This window comes from Cheilinus undulatus, linkage group 21, assembly GCF_018320785.1.
Source record: "Cheilinus undulatus linkage group 21, ASM1832078v1, whole genome shotgun sequence".
Taxonomy (NCBI): Eukaryota; Metazoa; Chordata; class Actinopteri; order Labriformes; family Labridae; genus Cheilinus; species Cheilinus undulatus.
This window is the reverse complement of record NC_054885.1, coordinates 40,058,199-40,072,813: the sequence shown is the minus strand read 5'-3', so window position 1 is coordinate 40,072,813 and position 14,615 is coordinate 40,058,199. Positions and strand designations below refer to the sequence as shown.

The window sequence follows — 14,615 nt, the reverse complement described above, 5'->3', positions numbered from 1 at the left end:
AGCTTTTGTGGCTTCTTCTTGTGAATTTAGCCAAAAAATTTAAAAAAAAAGAGAATAATTCTGACTCCATAACAGCAACAAGAAATCTACTACAGGTATGTTTTACAGCAATAGAACTAAACTGAAGAGTTAATTGAATTCTGAGGTTAAACTGAGCCAGCTTCGTCAGCCCCCGGCAAACTTCAGCTGTTAGTGGTGCTGGTTTTTAGACTGTGTTACTCTCTTTGGCCTGCAGGGGGAGCACTACGCCTACATGCAGAAGGAGAACAAAGGGCTTCTAGATCCTTTAAACAGCAGAGGACTGACCGGGATGGGGTCAAATCCTCAGCACTGAGGGGAAAAGACGATCTTTAACTGTGTTTAAAAGGACGCTGATGTATTTTCATTTAATTTCATATTCAGTTTTAGCACTTTAAAATATGTTTTCATGTTTTTCACCAGGAATGCATTTATAACGCCCGTCCCTCTTTATCTGGTTAACAGGTTTCTACACACCTTTTGAGAACTAAATTTCAAATAAATGTTTGTGGTCAAAAATTAAAGAAAGGTCAGATTTCCTGGTACTGTTTGTGAAATGTCAAATGATTTAGAGCACTGGTTCTCAACTGGTCTGGGCTCAGGACCCACCAGTTTCTTCAATGACGAACCACGACGCAAATCTTTAAAAAAGTTAAATGCATGTTTATTTCATGAATAAGGTTTCAGTTTGGATGTAATACAATATGAGTGAAAAAAAGGAGACAGGAGAAAACTAACATGTTTTACACTCCATGATTACAGGTCATTTTTTGCCAGTTTCCAGAGATCTTGAGAAATCAATGTTATTGTGGAAAAAGCAGATTTGTAATTCCAAGAAAAGGAGATAAATGAGTTGAAACAGTGAGAAAACATTTAAATGTACCAATTTCATTACAAAAAAAGAGTAAAATAAAACGTATGCATGCATGTCCACTGAGGACTGTAGTGCTTTATAGATTTTGTGCCACAGTATTTTTTTTCTGACACACACACAGACTTGCGACCCAATCAAAACAGCACTGCGACCCACATTAGGGTCCCGACCCACCAGTTGAGAACCACTGATTTAGAGCAAAGATTTTCTGGGCTGTAAATTTGCTGATTCTCTTAGGAGATTATTCATCATAACACATTCATGCAGGTGTGATTCTAAACCGTTTAAAAAGCAGGAAAGTGCTTTTACCAAGGCGTCCTGGTAAAAAAGGGGTGGGCTGACCAGATTTTAAAGAGGCAGCTTGGTAGCCTTGATGTTAGAGAGGCGGACTATATTTCACCTCAGCACAGAGGTTATTCAACCACAACAAGTACTATAAACCCAGAGAGTGGGCTGAGGTCCTCTATAAGGGACTTTTAAGGCTTCTAACTAAATTTACTGAATATTTATGCAACAATTTGAGGAGAAAATTCAGTTAGAAATACAAAATTATTGATTAATTATACATAAAAAAAGGCGACTAGTTCTGTAATAAATCTTAAGTTCTAGTTAGCTTGAATTTATTTTTTAAATTTAAAACAGTGGTTCTATATTAAACAGATCACATGAGAGTTCTGTTTACTGCTTTAACATCTAAAAATAAAGATTATCTACAGCTTACCTTAGAGGACAAACAGGAAATGGTCAAATCTACAGATTTCACCAAAATAAGAGGATTAACTCGTTCATATTACTCAGAGAGACTGTTAAAAGTTTGGCAGCATTTTTCTCTCTCTGCATCAGCGATTACTTTTATTGATTTTAAAATTATTTCTCTTATTTTTGCCATTCAGTTATTGTTATATCTTGTTTATTAGTTGGTCTATAATGCATGGGGTCTGGTAGTTTTTAAATAATGCGCTAAAATGCTATTTTTGTTAACATGAGACTGAAATTTCCTCTAAACGCAACAAGCCATGGCACCAAATATCAGCTCAGAGAGTTAATCCTGGCTCATTCTTCTAAAGAGAAAGAGGAAGAGATGCAGACATGAGGGAGTGAGTATGAACACATGAACAGATCTTTATTAACACTCTCTGCAGGCCCATATCCGTTTTTCTGCTGTTTTTCTGAATGTAGAGGCTGTAAGTTCCCTGTCCATGTTACATGGACAAACTTAAAGATTAGAATCATACAAGGTCAGTGAGAAGATGAAGGTTGGATAAAGACACATCTTAGTCTGTGCTTTTAAAACTTTAAGACCCCTCTCTGGTAAAAATAAGACTTTTAAAGACTTTTTAAGGAGCCATTGGAACCCTGGGTTTGTAGGTAATCTAATGCCAGTTTAATTTCACATTTCCCCCTCTTAATCTGGTTTTTGAGTTATATTTTGACAAAGATCTAGTTCCCTAGGGTCCGTCTGGCCAGTTCTGCGGTGACATCAGTGCTGCTGCTGCTCGGTTGCCTCATGTCTGTGACTCATTTGCAAAGTCAGATATAAAAAAGAGGAACACGGAAACATGTGGTCCAAAAAAGGGAAGTGATTGGTCCTCCAGTACAGCCAGAAAACCCATCTGAACATCATGTTTATCAAACTGTTCTATTCAGATACAAACTTCCTGTTTTTAGGCACATTTGGTCGACAATAAAACCCAAGTCACTTTATATTTTATCAATGTTCTCTTCTGCATCAATCAGAACCCAGCAGCCCGTATTCTGCAGATAATGGCACGTAAAAAAACAGCCACGACAGACTTTATGCTACAGTATTTTGTTTTGTAATACCCTAACGGCGGTAAGATTGGAAATAATCTCAAATGGACTTAAGTAGCAGTTTTGTAAATAAAAAAACGAAAAATTCCATGCGTTTGCAGACTGTGTTTGTCTGTTACCTGTGAGGACATGCGTGAGTCCTGTCGTCCCGTCAGGTCTGAGGAGGAGATGTTGACTGGCGCCCCACGATGAAGACGCATGCTCACCTTCCTCTCCTTCTCCAAACCTGAGAGACAAAGACATTGTTAGCTGAGTAAAAATCAAAGCTGTGGATAAAGCAGACACAGAACTTTGACATCTCTGCATGTCTGGTAAAAAGTAACAGCCGGCTGGATGATAGAAAGTCCTGTAGGGTTAGACGTGAAGGCATCCGGCTGATAGAGGAAATCAACACATCCCTGAGTGTCTTTAAAAATCAAACGTATGCGTGTCTGCGCTGACCTGTGTGTGCGGTGGGGTTGAGGGGGGAGGGGGCCGCGACGTCCTGAGCGGCTCTGGCTCTTCCTGAAGCCCCGGCCATGCCCCGAGCGCCGGGGTTCCTGCTGTGTCTCAGCCTCTCTTCTCGCTCACGGCGCTCCCGCTCGGCATCCTCCACGGCCCTGTTGGCGCCCTGAAAAACACACAAACATGGTTAAAAGTCTGTCAATCATCATGAGCTGTGTGTTACCACTTCACCTAAATGAACCTGTTTTCATGACCTACATTCCTGGGCCTTATCAAACATCTGTTAACTGTAAATACATCTTTATTTTGTCTTTTTAAGGAGTGCCCCAGGTAAAAGAGCAGCGGCTTCACTGTTCCAATGAAAACAGATTAAACTGAAACAAAAGAGCCGTCACAGCAGAGCAAACAGGAGAATCAATATTTCAATCTCATCTGCTATTCAAAGAAAAAAAAGTCTGTCAGGTTTAGAGTTTTTTACAGACTTAAACCATTTAAAAAAGCCTGTTTGTTCTCAGAAATATTATATATTAACTTGGTATTTCCTCTACTTTACCATGGGGTTGACCTGCTGAGTATTTTTTTTACCATAAATATGGTTTTCAAAGCCCTAATGCCAACATTTTACACTGCTGTAAACTGCAGAAAAGGCCCAAACACCCAGAGGAAGATATGTATCAGAAATATCTTGTTACAGCTTCATTTTTGGCTTTCTTTGCCTTTTTTGCATGAGAAAGGAGCCACAGGTTAGATCTGAAGCTGAAGGTGAAGCTCAATGGTTGCATCCAAGTCATCCCCAAATACCTGGACTATTGTTTTGGCCCAGGAGACGTGCATTCCCCTCACTTAAAGTTAAGGGCTCCCATTGACATCTACGGTCTCTGCACTGAACATCATAGGGGCTAAGATACACCCTGCCTCACCTCAGAATCAACCAGGAAGGAGTCAGAGGTGGAGCCACCACATCTGTAAGATTATTAACCTTGAAATAACATTTATCTGAGCATTTTCTGCACCTAGTTTACACTTCCTTCCTTTGAATTACACCAAATATGACAGAGGATGTGGTGTATGATATGTAAACAAATAAAACATGGTCGTGTCTGTTTACAGCACCTTTTGCAGGACAGTTTGAAGAAAAAGTAGAGGAACTTCACATGCAATGATTTTATCAATGGTTAGTTAATAACTGTGTTGACGTCAGCCATGAGGCTGTGGTTACGAATTTAAAAAAGAAAACCCTCCAGCCCTCATATCGATTGTTCAGTCAACCTGCAGTTTGATATGTCACAAGGTCAGTTTCTTGCTATTAAATGTGAATGCACTTAAGCGCTCGTTCAAGCAGAAATCCTGATCTAAATCCCCTTAAGGCGATGATATAACTCACAAATTTGAGCATGTTCCAGTCGAACACGTAGTCGTAAGAGAAGCCCTGTCTGTGGAAGAGGTTCCTAAAGAGCTGACGGAGGTACGAGTAGTCAGGTTTGTCATCGAACCGCAGGGAGCGGCAGAAGTTCAGGTAGGTGGCAAACTCCGCTGAGAGGGTGAAGAAGACAAAAACGGAACATGAACAGTCTGCACAGCAGGATAGTCATGAAAACGACTATAATGCACAGAAATGATTCAAAATAGATCCCTTCTTCTAAGGCTGTGACTATAGCTTTATCTTAAGTTTTCACCACTTTTGATGCATCTGTAGAGTATCACCATTCCTCCATCATTTCAACTTCTAAATAAGGTCATTTAGATTTTACAACAAAAAATACAGACTCCAGGTGAGAGGAACTGGACATACATGGGTAGCCTTTGCAGAGGACCTCGATGGGCGTGGACATTTTCTTCTCACTGATTCGTTCGTATTTCTGCCTCTTGGTTGCAGCTTTGAGGCCTTGCCAGGGCAGAGAGCCCAGGTTGAAGTACATGAGGACGTAACCCAGAGACTCTAGGTCGTCTCGCCTTGACTGCTCTGTAGACAGAAAGAGAACGGAGTCAGAATCCAGGAGGAGAAATGAGCTACAACGCTACATAAGAAAAGCCAAGCGTCTTACCGATGCCCAGATGTGTGTTTATGGAGGCGTAGCGGGCCGTGCCGGTCAGGTTCTTGTTCTCGCGGTAGGGGATGTGCTGGTGCGTTCGGGCGTCGCGGTATTTCTTGGCCAGGCCGAAGTCAATGATGTAGACCAGGTTGCCCTTCTTACCGAGCCCCATGAGGAAGTTATCGGGCTTCACGTCTCTGTGGATGAAGTTCTTGGAGTGGATGTATTCGATACGGCTGATCTGTGAGTGAAAGATGAGACAGGAAGTGATGCTCAAGTATCAAAATTCATGGTTAAAAAAAACTGAAAGCTTGCATGCATTTTTTGTCTTATCTGTCTTTTTCATCATTTCTAGTCTCTTTTTTTATTTTTTCTGACACGTGAAAAATGGAGGTGCACAATCCCAGGTTCCTGCATTAAGCATGTCATGTCTGATACCGGCTGCCAATATAAATGTGTTTAAAATAAAAAGGAAAGCAGATAAAGGCGACGGGTATCCGCTCCGTCCATGTGTGGGGTGTCAGGTCTCTCTAACTCACCATCTGGTCGGCCAGCAGCAGCACCGTCTTCAGGCTGAACTTGCGTGAGCAGAAGTTGAACAGATCCTCCAGACTCGGCCCCAGCAGCTCCATCACCATCACATTGTAGTCACCCTCGGCCCCGCACCACTTTATCGTAGGAATACCAACTGCAGGAGAGAAGAGGAGGGAGAGTTTACGCTAAGTTTTCTTTAGAGAAACTCAAAACATAGCAGCAGATCCTTAAAGTGAAATTCAAAGCAAACAGCTTTCAATATGGAGAAAAAAATCCTCTGGGAGCAAAATCCTGGAGTGAAATAATCTCTGATCAGCTTATCTACAGGTGAAAAAGAATACGAAATCAAATATAAGAAGAGGCCTGCTTTACTACCACCTGACTGAACTTAAAGTTACCTGGATGAGAGAGAACAGGTGTAAGGTGTGTTCAGACAACAAGTCAAGATAATTAATCATGTGTTAGCTCTGCACACAGAGTCAGAGCAGAGAGGCAAACAAAGATGAAGTCATGCCATGGAAAGTAAACACAACTAGCGAGCGATATGAATCACCGAGGCTGCATCAGAAAGAGTCGATCCACGCTCCATTAGAAGGCAGTTACAAGGCTAATGTTTGATCAAGTTAAACAAGCAGAGGCAGACGAATGGAGAGGACGGAAGGCCGCAAACACAGGTAAACTGTCAGTGATGACCTGAGAGCGACTAAACACCTGGAACCACGGAGTTTAGTAGAACATAAATGCTTCCTAAAGGTGCTCTGCCTGGTGTTTTTAATCATCAGACTTAAAGACAGAGAAAGTTCTTTGGTCTGATGAGACCAGCAAACGGCAAACACTGACATCACCACAAACACACCCACTGTGGAGCATGGTGATGGCAGTATCTATGGCAGTATGCTGTGGGGATACTTCTCAGCAGCATCGTGCTGTGGGGATGCCTCTCAGAAGCTGAACAGGCAAGGCTTGTAAAGGTAGAGGGCAAATGAATTTAGTAAAATATAGGAGAATCCTGGATGACAATCTTATTCAGTCTGCAAGAGAACTACGGCTTGGAGAAGATTTATTTTCCAGTCAGACAATGAGCCGAAGCATCCAGAGAAAGTATTGATTCAGGCAGTGACTCTGTTTAAAAGATATCGATTTAGTACCGGGATCAGAAAAAACCCAAAGAAACTAGGGCTGGGCAATTAATCAAAAATCAGATTAAATCACAGTATGGCCTGCTGCAGTTTTCAAATCGCATAAGGTACAATATTTCTTCAACTTGAAATTTGTGTCAAAAGAGCAGTTTAAAACGTTTTTTGCAGCAGAGATGGTATACATGACAGATCATGCAATCATCCACATGCATTTATTAAAATAAGTCTACAAAAATTCGACTTTTTCGTATGTTTTTGAGAATGTCATAAACATTATAACTCCCTTCAATACATCAATTCCTATCCGATTTGCAATATGAGTCAAAATAATCCCAATTAGATATTTTTCTAAATTGTTCAGCTCTAGTTTTATCTAATATTGTGTTGGTTGTAATACAGAATAATTTATTGCTTGTCTTTATTAGATTATTTATTAATTAGATTATTTTCCAGAATCGTTCAGCCCTTAAAGATACCTAACCCTACAAAAGAACGGCTACAGATCACCCACCAGTGTCTGGATTTCATTCAACAACATAAAAATCTATAAATAACAAAGGAGTGAGAGCTTTGACTGCTGGTCTAGTGCAGCTAAAAGAGGGTTGACTGTGACAGCAGAGGGCGAGGGATGATGTTAAAGACGTACACAGAGTTTGAGGCAGATTGTGCTAACACTTTAGCTTTATATGCCATTATTTAATGTTGTTTACTTAGATCAGTGATATTCAGCGCGTGGCTTTTTTATGTCTAAATTTGAAATTTTTTTCAGAATAATAAATAAAAACATCAGAAAGGGAAACTTTGACCTCAGAATTATCCACTGCAATTTGATTTCCACACTTATAGCATAGGCTTTAATAGTCATCCTTTATTTTTGTCTGTATTTTTCCATTGGCCATATTTGCAATTTTTTGCACTTTTTTCCACTTTAAACCTGCTTTAGAAAATGCATTTTTTCCCCTTTTTGCCAAGTTCACCCATTTAAGTGCCTCTTGCCATTACATGTCACTTTTTCCCATTTCCCCCACTTTTTTGCTGCTTTTTGCCAATTTCAGTCACCTTTCACTAGTTTAATTCTTTGATACATTTTTGCTGTTTTATTACCATTATTGCCCCTGTAAGTCATTTTTTTGTCATGTCTCACCCATTTCAGCCACTTTTTCTCCACATTTTTTGTCACCATTTACCCATTTTTTTTTTGCAATTTTCTGTCTGTTTTACCCCTGTTCACCCATTTTGGCCACTTTATTGCAGCTTTTTCGTCTATTTTGCAAGCTTTAACTTATTTTTATTGCCACTTTCACCCACTTTTCACCTCTCAGATTGTGGCTCTTGCAAAGTTTTTTTCAACAATTTGGCTCTTTGGTTGAGCAGGGCTGAGTAACACTGACTTAGATAAAGCTGATGCTTCACATAGATGATTCCCAGCTCATCTTTACAATGAGGAATAAAGGTTATTTGGTTTGACACAGTCAGTCTACAACAGGAGGTGATATGTGCACTGATGGTTTTCAAATCCAACAAGAAAAGAGGAAAGACAATCATGGCCACTACTCAGGTCAACATTTGTTTATGCTGCCTGTGGACAAAAGATGTTTTTATCGTTTTTAGGATGCAGACAACGACTGTTGTCCTACATCTGAATCCACCATGCAGCTCAGACAGAAAGACAGGAGACATTTAAAATCAACTACTTTACTGTCTAAAAACCAACTCTTACTTGGGAATGGTAGTACTCACATCTCCAGCGTACTGTACCCAAGTCTCTACAAGTTTACATAGTTAAAGCGTCTGAGTACAGCATGCTTGCAGTCACCGAGACAAAAAGGAACCAGACTTTAGGCTCAAGTTTACTCAGATCCGAGACCTACGTTTTTGGCTCCTCCATTTGCTGATGAATTATTTCTGTTTTAATCAGACTGTGGAGTGGACAGAGAGACTACTGCAGACAGTTCGTCTCTGTCAGCACAACTGTACACTGGCGTTTGTATTTTTGCTCCAGCAGGAGGATCTATTAGGGCGCAGTGACTGACCCAGACAGGGGGATGTATTTGAATGTATATAAATAGCTGATGTAGAGTGTGTGTGGTGCGAGGTGCTGAGCAGCGGCTTTTTGTCGCTGTCTGCCTGTAGAAGGAAATGCCAGATGGCTTCTTCGCCTCGGCAACGTCAGCCAATTACCAGCTACTACTAAACCAGCTGGCCTCGGCCTTCACGACCCCCATGTGTGTGCGGGGGGGGGGGCTGAACTAGACAGCCATTCTGTTCACTACAGAGGCATTACACAAGAAAAGACAGGAAAAACAGGAAAACACCTCTGATAATGAGCTAGAATCAGCATTAATGCTCCCACAGTGATTCAGCTTCAGATCAAGTTCTTTATAAAAGGCTGGATTTCTTTATTCACTTCCTTTATCATGAGAAACAGCCTATAATGTGATGATTTCTTCTATAATGTAGCCATAAATTTACATGTGAGAGATAGCAGTAAATGGTTGTTAATGCCTTGGATCAAGAAGCTTTTTTAACTTGTTTTTTGCAGTTTTAAGTTCAGCTCTTCAGTGCTGGCTCGAGCTAAAGAGCTTTAGGAATGTTGTTTACATTGAAACGTGGCTACAGAAGGACACAAAAATGTTTATTGCTGGCTAAGATTTAAGATAAAAGCATTCTTGGTGACTGAAAGACAATGAAAACCCAAGTTAGGTTTGAACCTAGTAAGACTTCATAGATTTTTTTTCCAAAACAAAGAAAAAAACCTTCAAACACTAAAGGAATCCTTAACTTAGGCACACTCATACTAGGAAATCTGAACCATGCACAAGCACCCGTTGTCCAGTGTGTTTGACTGGTGAGAGTGCTCCATCACTTCTCTGGATCAGGCACAGTTAGGAGAGGAGATTTTGCCACAGTGCCATTATTAAATGAGAGCAAAAACACGGATACACACATGGACATGACGTAAAAATGTGACCATTTCTCTCCAAGATGATCTAAAACATGGTGGCAAAGGGTTCATGCTGGTAGTGTGCAGAGGTTGGGCGTTCACTCAAACTTGAGCAGTTGCAAAAATTCAGAAAAACTCGATGGAAAATCTGCGGCTATCAGCTTGGTCTTGGATATCAGTGTGATGACACATGTACGAGAAGTAATGGCGCTCTGTGTGCTTGGGCAACGTGAGTGGAGGCCAGCGTGGGACAGGAGAGGGGGACAATCTCACTTCAGCAACTGGGCCTAGTCTGAGTGAACCCTAAAAACAAACCAGGTACCTAAATTTAACCCTGCAGCAGTTCAGCGCTCAGCCTCTCAGGATGTGTTAGAAGAACAGTGTTAGAAAACAGCAGCTTTCTCTAGGACACCCCATGAATCAGCATCTGTAACTGCTTTTATCACTTGGCTTCTTTGATTCTTATTGGAGGTCACCACTGTGGAGATGCTGTCTTTGTTAAAACTTTGTTTAAATGAAGGATGACCTGATAGTCCTCCATGCTGTACATCTGTGTACAGAGATGCTGAGAGACTTATCTGAGTCAACATGAGGCTCTCTGAAAACCTGGTGTGAAATTATGGTCACCAGACAAACTCTGATACTTCTGTAAGAGCTCCAGAGATATTTCATTTAGCACCAGTAACTCTAAAGATGCACTCACACTCAGATATCCAAATAAATAAAGGCATACAATACCTCCACCCTGCATCATCTTGTAGATTTTGCTCTCTATGTGGAGCTGTGGATGTTTCGTCTTCACACATTCCAACTTGATGGCGACTTCCTCTCCAACGGAGATGTCAGTACCTGCAGAGAGAGAGGCAGACAGGTTAGCTGGATGGAAACGCATCATATTCACTTCCTGTGCTGTGATGACAGTTTGCATGCAAAGTAATAAGTGAGATGGAATATTTATGGATATTTCTTTCTTGGCTTGTTTGCTGGGTCGCTTTATTTTCGATGAACCCCCCGAATGTAAACCTGGAGGAAACACTGAAACGTATTTGTGCAAATTAGACAGTGTGCAGGAGTTTGCCTGCAAATCTTGGTAATTAAAGAGAAGTAAATACCCATATATTTGGAGCTTAGGACTTCTACTTTGTTGTACCGGCATTAAAACAAAAAGCAATTTTTCAGCTTTTACTTATGAAAACCCTCAAGTTAACATTTCTGACTTTTATCCAGGTTTTGATAACCTTGCAAAGCAGATAAATACGCCTGTTTCCTTGTTTCTCACTGGTGAATCCATCTTGCAAAGCTCCCATCTGAACCGTTTGGGCCCGGATAGAAAGTGACAGGACCAATCAGCGTCGAGGGGCAGTACTTTCAGGCGTGATGTAAGCAAGCAGTGAGAAGATGCCGGTGCCGTTATGGCGGAAGAGCTTAGCGTGGATGCTGCTAAAGCGCCAGTTTTATCAGAACTTGATGACATTTCTTTGTTAAAAGAAGAACAAAGAACAGCAGTGAGTCGTTTTCTTTTCAAAAACAACAAAGGTCATGTACTGACATGTCTACAGTCGCCATTGTTCATGTTATGCAAGTCTCTATGGAGTTTATTCCTCGGTAGCTGCACACGCACACCTTGGTAGCGGCGACAACGTCATGTGTTTTGATTGCTCTGATTGGACCAAAAAGATGTGACAGACAGAACATTCACCCAGTCTACCTCCTAGTTTTTTTAAAGCCTCTGCCCTTTCCCAAACACTGTTTATGGAAGATTTTCCAGATGGATGAGTGAAACAAATCCATCTGGTGTGTCAGGTTAAGGTTTTGACAGATTCAAGGGAAAAAGCATGGCTTTAATAAAATGCCAACATCTGCATTGGAGGACTTGTGTCTTTTTCAGCATTTAAAGCTTAAATAAAGTAGAAAGTTTGGTGTTTACAGTGTGGAGGGTTATGGTCTGAATTCAGCAGCTTTATCTCATCAATAGGATGAAACATGGACGAGCTGAGGGAGTATTTCAGATCAGGATAAAGTCCAACATGTCTTTTCTATCATGTTTATCGACGTCCAATCAGCAGACAGGGATAATAAATAGTTTGCATTTCTAACAGGGTGTACGGTGACAGTCAAATATATTCTAATTACTGGTGTGGCGGCTTGGGTACACACAGACATATCAGTGGTTAACACAGCAGCGCCGGCCAAAGTGGAAGAGAAACCGGCGAGTTGCACTGAATGTACCCAGCTCCTCTCTCATGTGTCTACTTCAGCGTGTTGTTGAAATTCCTCTCAGCCAATCAGAACATTTTAATCACCTTTAACTGGTCCGAGGACAGCCTCTGGGCGGTCTGAATATTTGCGCTCCAGCTGCTTTCCTCCTAAAAATGCTCCAACAGAAACTCTACACCAGGTTACGTAATCCCATTACTCGTGGCCCTGGTTCGGGCGAGGAGCAGCCCTGATGGAGCTTTATTGATTCTCTGAATGATGTCATGTGGACGGGCGAGGCGAGGCGGCGCTCAGTGGGGCGTGGCACATATGACTCATTTTAAAGCCGATATGTTTAATAATGTAAACACAAAGTCTGATAAAGGATGCTGCAGAAAACCCTGAGTGTTTGAACACCTGATGACTTGGCTCGGACAGAGCGCCTTTCTCCTTCAGGTCATTTATTCATCTCAGTTAAACAATATTGATCCGAGTCCAAATCCATATCAGCCTGTGGTGACTTTAAAGGGTCACTTCACCCAAATCACAAACAACAGAAGTCCATTAACATTCATTTTATCAGGGAATGCATTTAGTTTTCCACTGAGGTTTGAAATAGCGGTCAATATCTTTTAAACAACGCGTGTTTCTGCTGCCGATGGGAAATACAGAGGCTAAGGGGACAAAAGGGTTTAGAATAGAAGATATGTTTAACAAGCTTCTTAATTCCGCAAAAAATAATAAATATCTTTACATTCAAATGCTTCATGTCCTTGGAATCAATACATGATCAAGATAATGTCTTCTACATCAATCAGTGATCCATACTGAATTAAATAGGGTCATGAACTATTAGAAAAGGGCCAACATTTTTAAAAGTGGCACTATTTTTCCTAAATAAGATCACAAAGCACATGAAACACACACGCCTGTTATCAGAGGCATAAACAAACAGTTTTTAAAAAACATTTTACAATATTTAAACTCCTGTTTAAACTTGTTTTCTAAAATATTATTTTTATGTACAGATTGCAGGAGAATTTCAAGCTTCCTCTGCAGCACATACAGAGTGCCTTTGCTTATTCTGACTGTGTTTGTAGGGGTGTTTTCTTATTCATCATTTCCCTATCATCTTCATTATATTAAGGCTTTAGAAGTTATTATCTGGCTGTTATAGTTTTAAGATGTCTGCCTCTTTTTATGCATTTAATGCCACATGAAAAGGAATGGTTAGTTTTGCCATATACTCTGTAAATTCCACCACCAGGGGGCTCTCAGTCAAAACAATAACAAAAGATATTGTCGGGGTTAGACTTCCTGCAACTCCATCCCCCAATGAACAGGACAGCAGCTTCCAGCAGCAGTTTCTTAAGCCTGGTTTACACTTCTGCATCAAATCCTTGTGCAGCCCTAATGCTCTGAAAAAGTCAAAGCTACTCAGCAGTACAATTTTTATGCCAGTTCCCATCCCATCGTTAGTTTCCTGCTCGATTGTGCTCAGAGAGCCATGGCGACTGAAGCTGGTAAGAGCTGATAAATACAGACCATCTGCGGATAATTCTGACGTTACTGCAAAGAAGAAAAAGAGAGGAGACAAAAGAGGAAATGCAAAATACGACTGTTGAATCAACTGATGCAGAGGATGAGAGATTTTTGCATTTGTCGGCCACTGAAAGAGATACGGATGAGGAAATGCACGTCTGAGTAGATTTGACCCATAGTATTGCTGTCTGCAGCCATTTATCTCACAGTAGAGGACAGAGAATATGCCTGTAGACAATACACAGAGACTGACAGTCACTAGAGCCACCCAGCAACCAATCAAGGTCTGAGGTGTGAAGTGTTTCAACAGGTAGGTACATTTTTGAGTAGCTACATGTGTAGGCCTCTGCAGAAGGTTTAGGTCTATGCAAATCTATGGTGTATGTTATGGTTTAGATTCAATGCACAGATCAGGTTTCATGTAGCAGTCTTTAAAACATTCAGAGTTTCCACAGCAACAATAAACATGTTAAACCTGTCATGGAGGCAAGACATGTTCTATTAAAACCATAAAAATCTAAGATTTCTCTGTCTTTAAAAACACTTTGAAATGGAGGTAATAGCTGAGCTAACAAATACATGTTAACAGGGTTAGTCATTTTAAATTAAATGAGATATTTCAGTGCAAAACCCTACAGACTACACCTTTAAAAAGAAGGGTTTTCTCATTTTCTCTGGTTCCTTTTAATCTGGTTTAATGTGTAATTGTTGGATGATCTCTATAACTGCTGATGCATTGATTAAACCGGTTTAAATCATTTAGGAGACAGGGAACTTACTTTATTATAACTTCAGTGTCATTGTAACTCTTCCAAACGAAAACAAAGGCATCTAACTGGGTCCTGATGAGCTGTTGTTAAAGCTCTGTGCTGGGTCAATCAATCAATCCATCAATGAACTAATCAATCAACAGGCCCAGCAGTGAGAGGCTCTCCGCAGTGAGAGCAGCTCGGTTCAGTTTGGTCTCTGCTTTATCGCATCCCAGGAATGTGATTTGTCCAGACAGATTTCTCTGGGGGAATGCACCGAGCTGCAGGAAAGAGTGTGGTTTGATCATGACTGGTTGTTGGAGAAACATG

At 40.8% G+C, this 14,615-nt stretch overlaps 1 protein-coding gene across 1 annotated transcript in view; it reads right to left on the bottom strand.

The window, feature by feature from the left end:
• csnk1da (casein kinase 1, delta a) overlaps nucleotides 1-14,615 on the bottom strand; it is a 34,704-nt gene that overhangs the window by 5,033 nt on the left and 15,056 nt on the right. The window contains exons 2-8 of the mRNA XM_041817173.1: nucleotides 10,537-10,647; nucleotides 5,721-5,869; nucleotides 5,194-5,422; nucleotides 4,941-5,111; nucleotides 4,533-4,681; nucleotides 3,146-3,314; nucleotides 2,824-2,930 (exon numbers count right to left, since the gene is read on the bottom strand). Coding sequence (XP_041673107.1) covers nucleotides 2,824-2,930; nucleotides 3,146-3,314; nucleotides 4,533-4,681; nucleotides 4,941-5,111; nucleotides 5,194-5,422; nucleotides 5,721-5,869; nucleotides 10,537-10,647 — 1,085 coding nt within the window. The remainder of the gene's footprint in view (nucleotides 1-2,823; nucleotides 2,931-3,145; nucleotides 3,315-4,532; nucleotides 4,682-4,940; nucleotides 5,112-5,193; nucleotides 5,423-5,720; nucleotides 5,870-10,536; nucleotides 10,648-14,615) is intronic.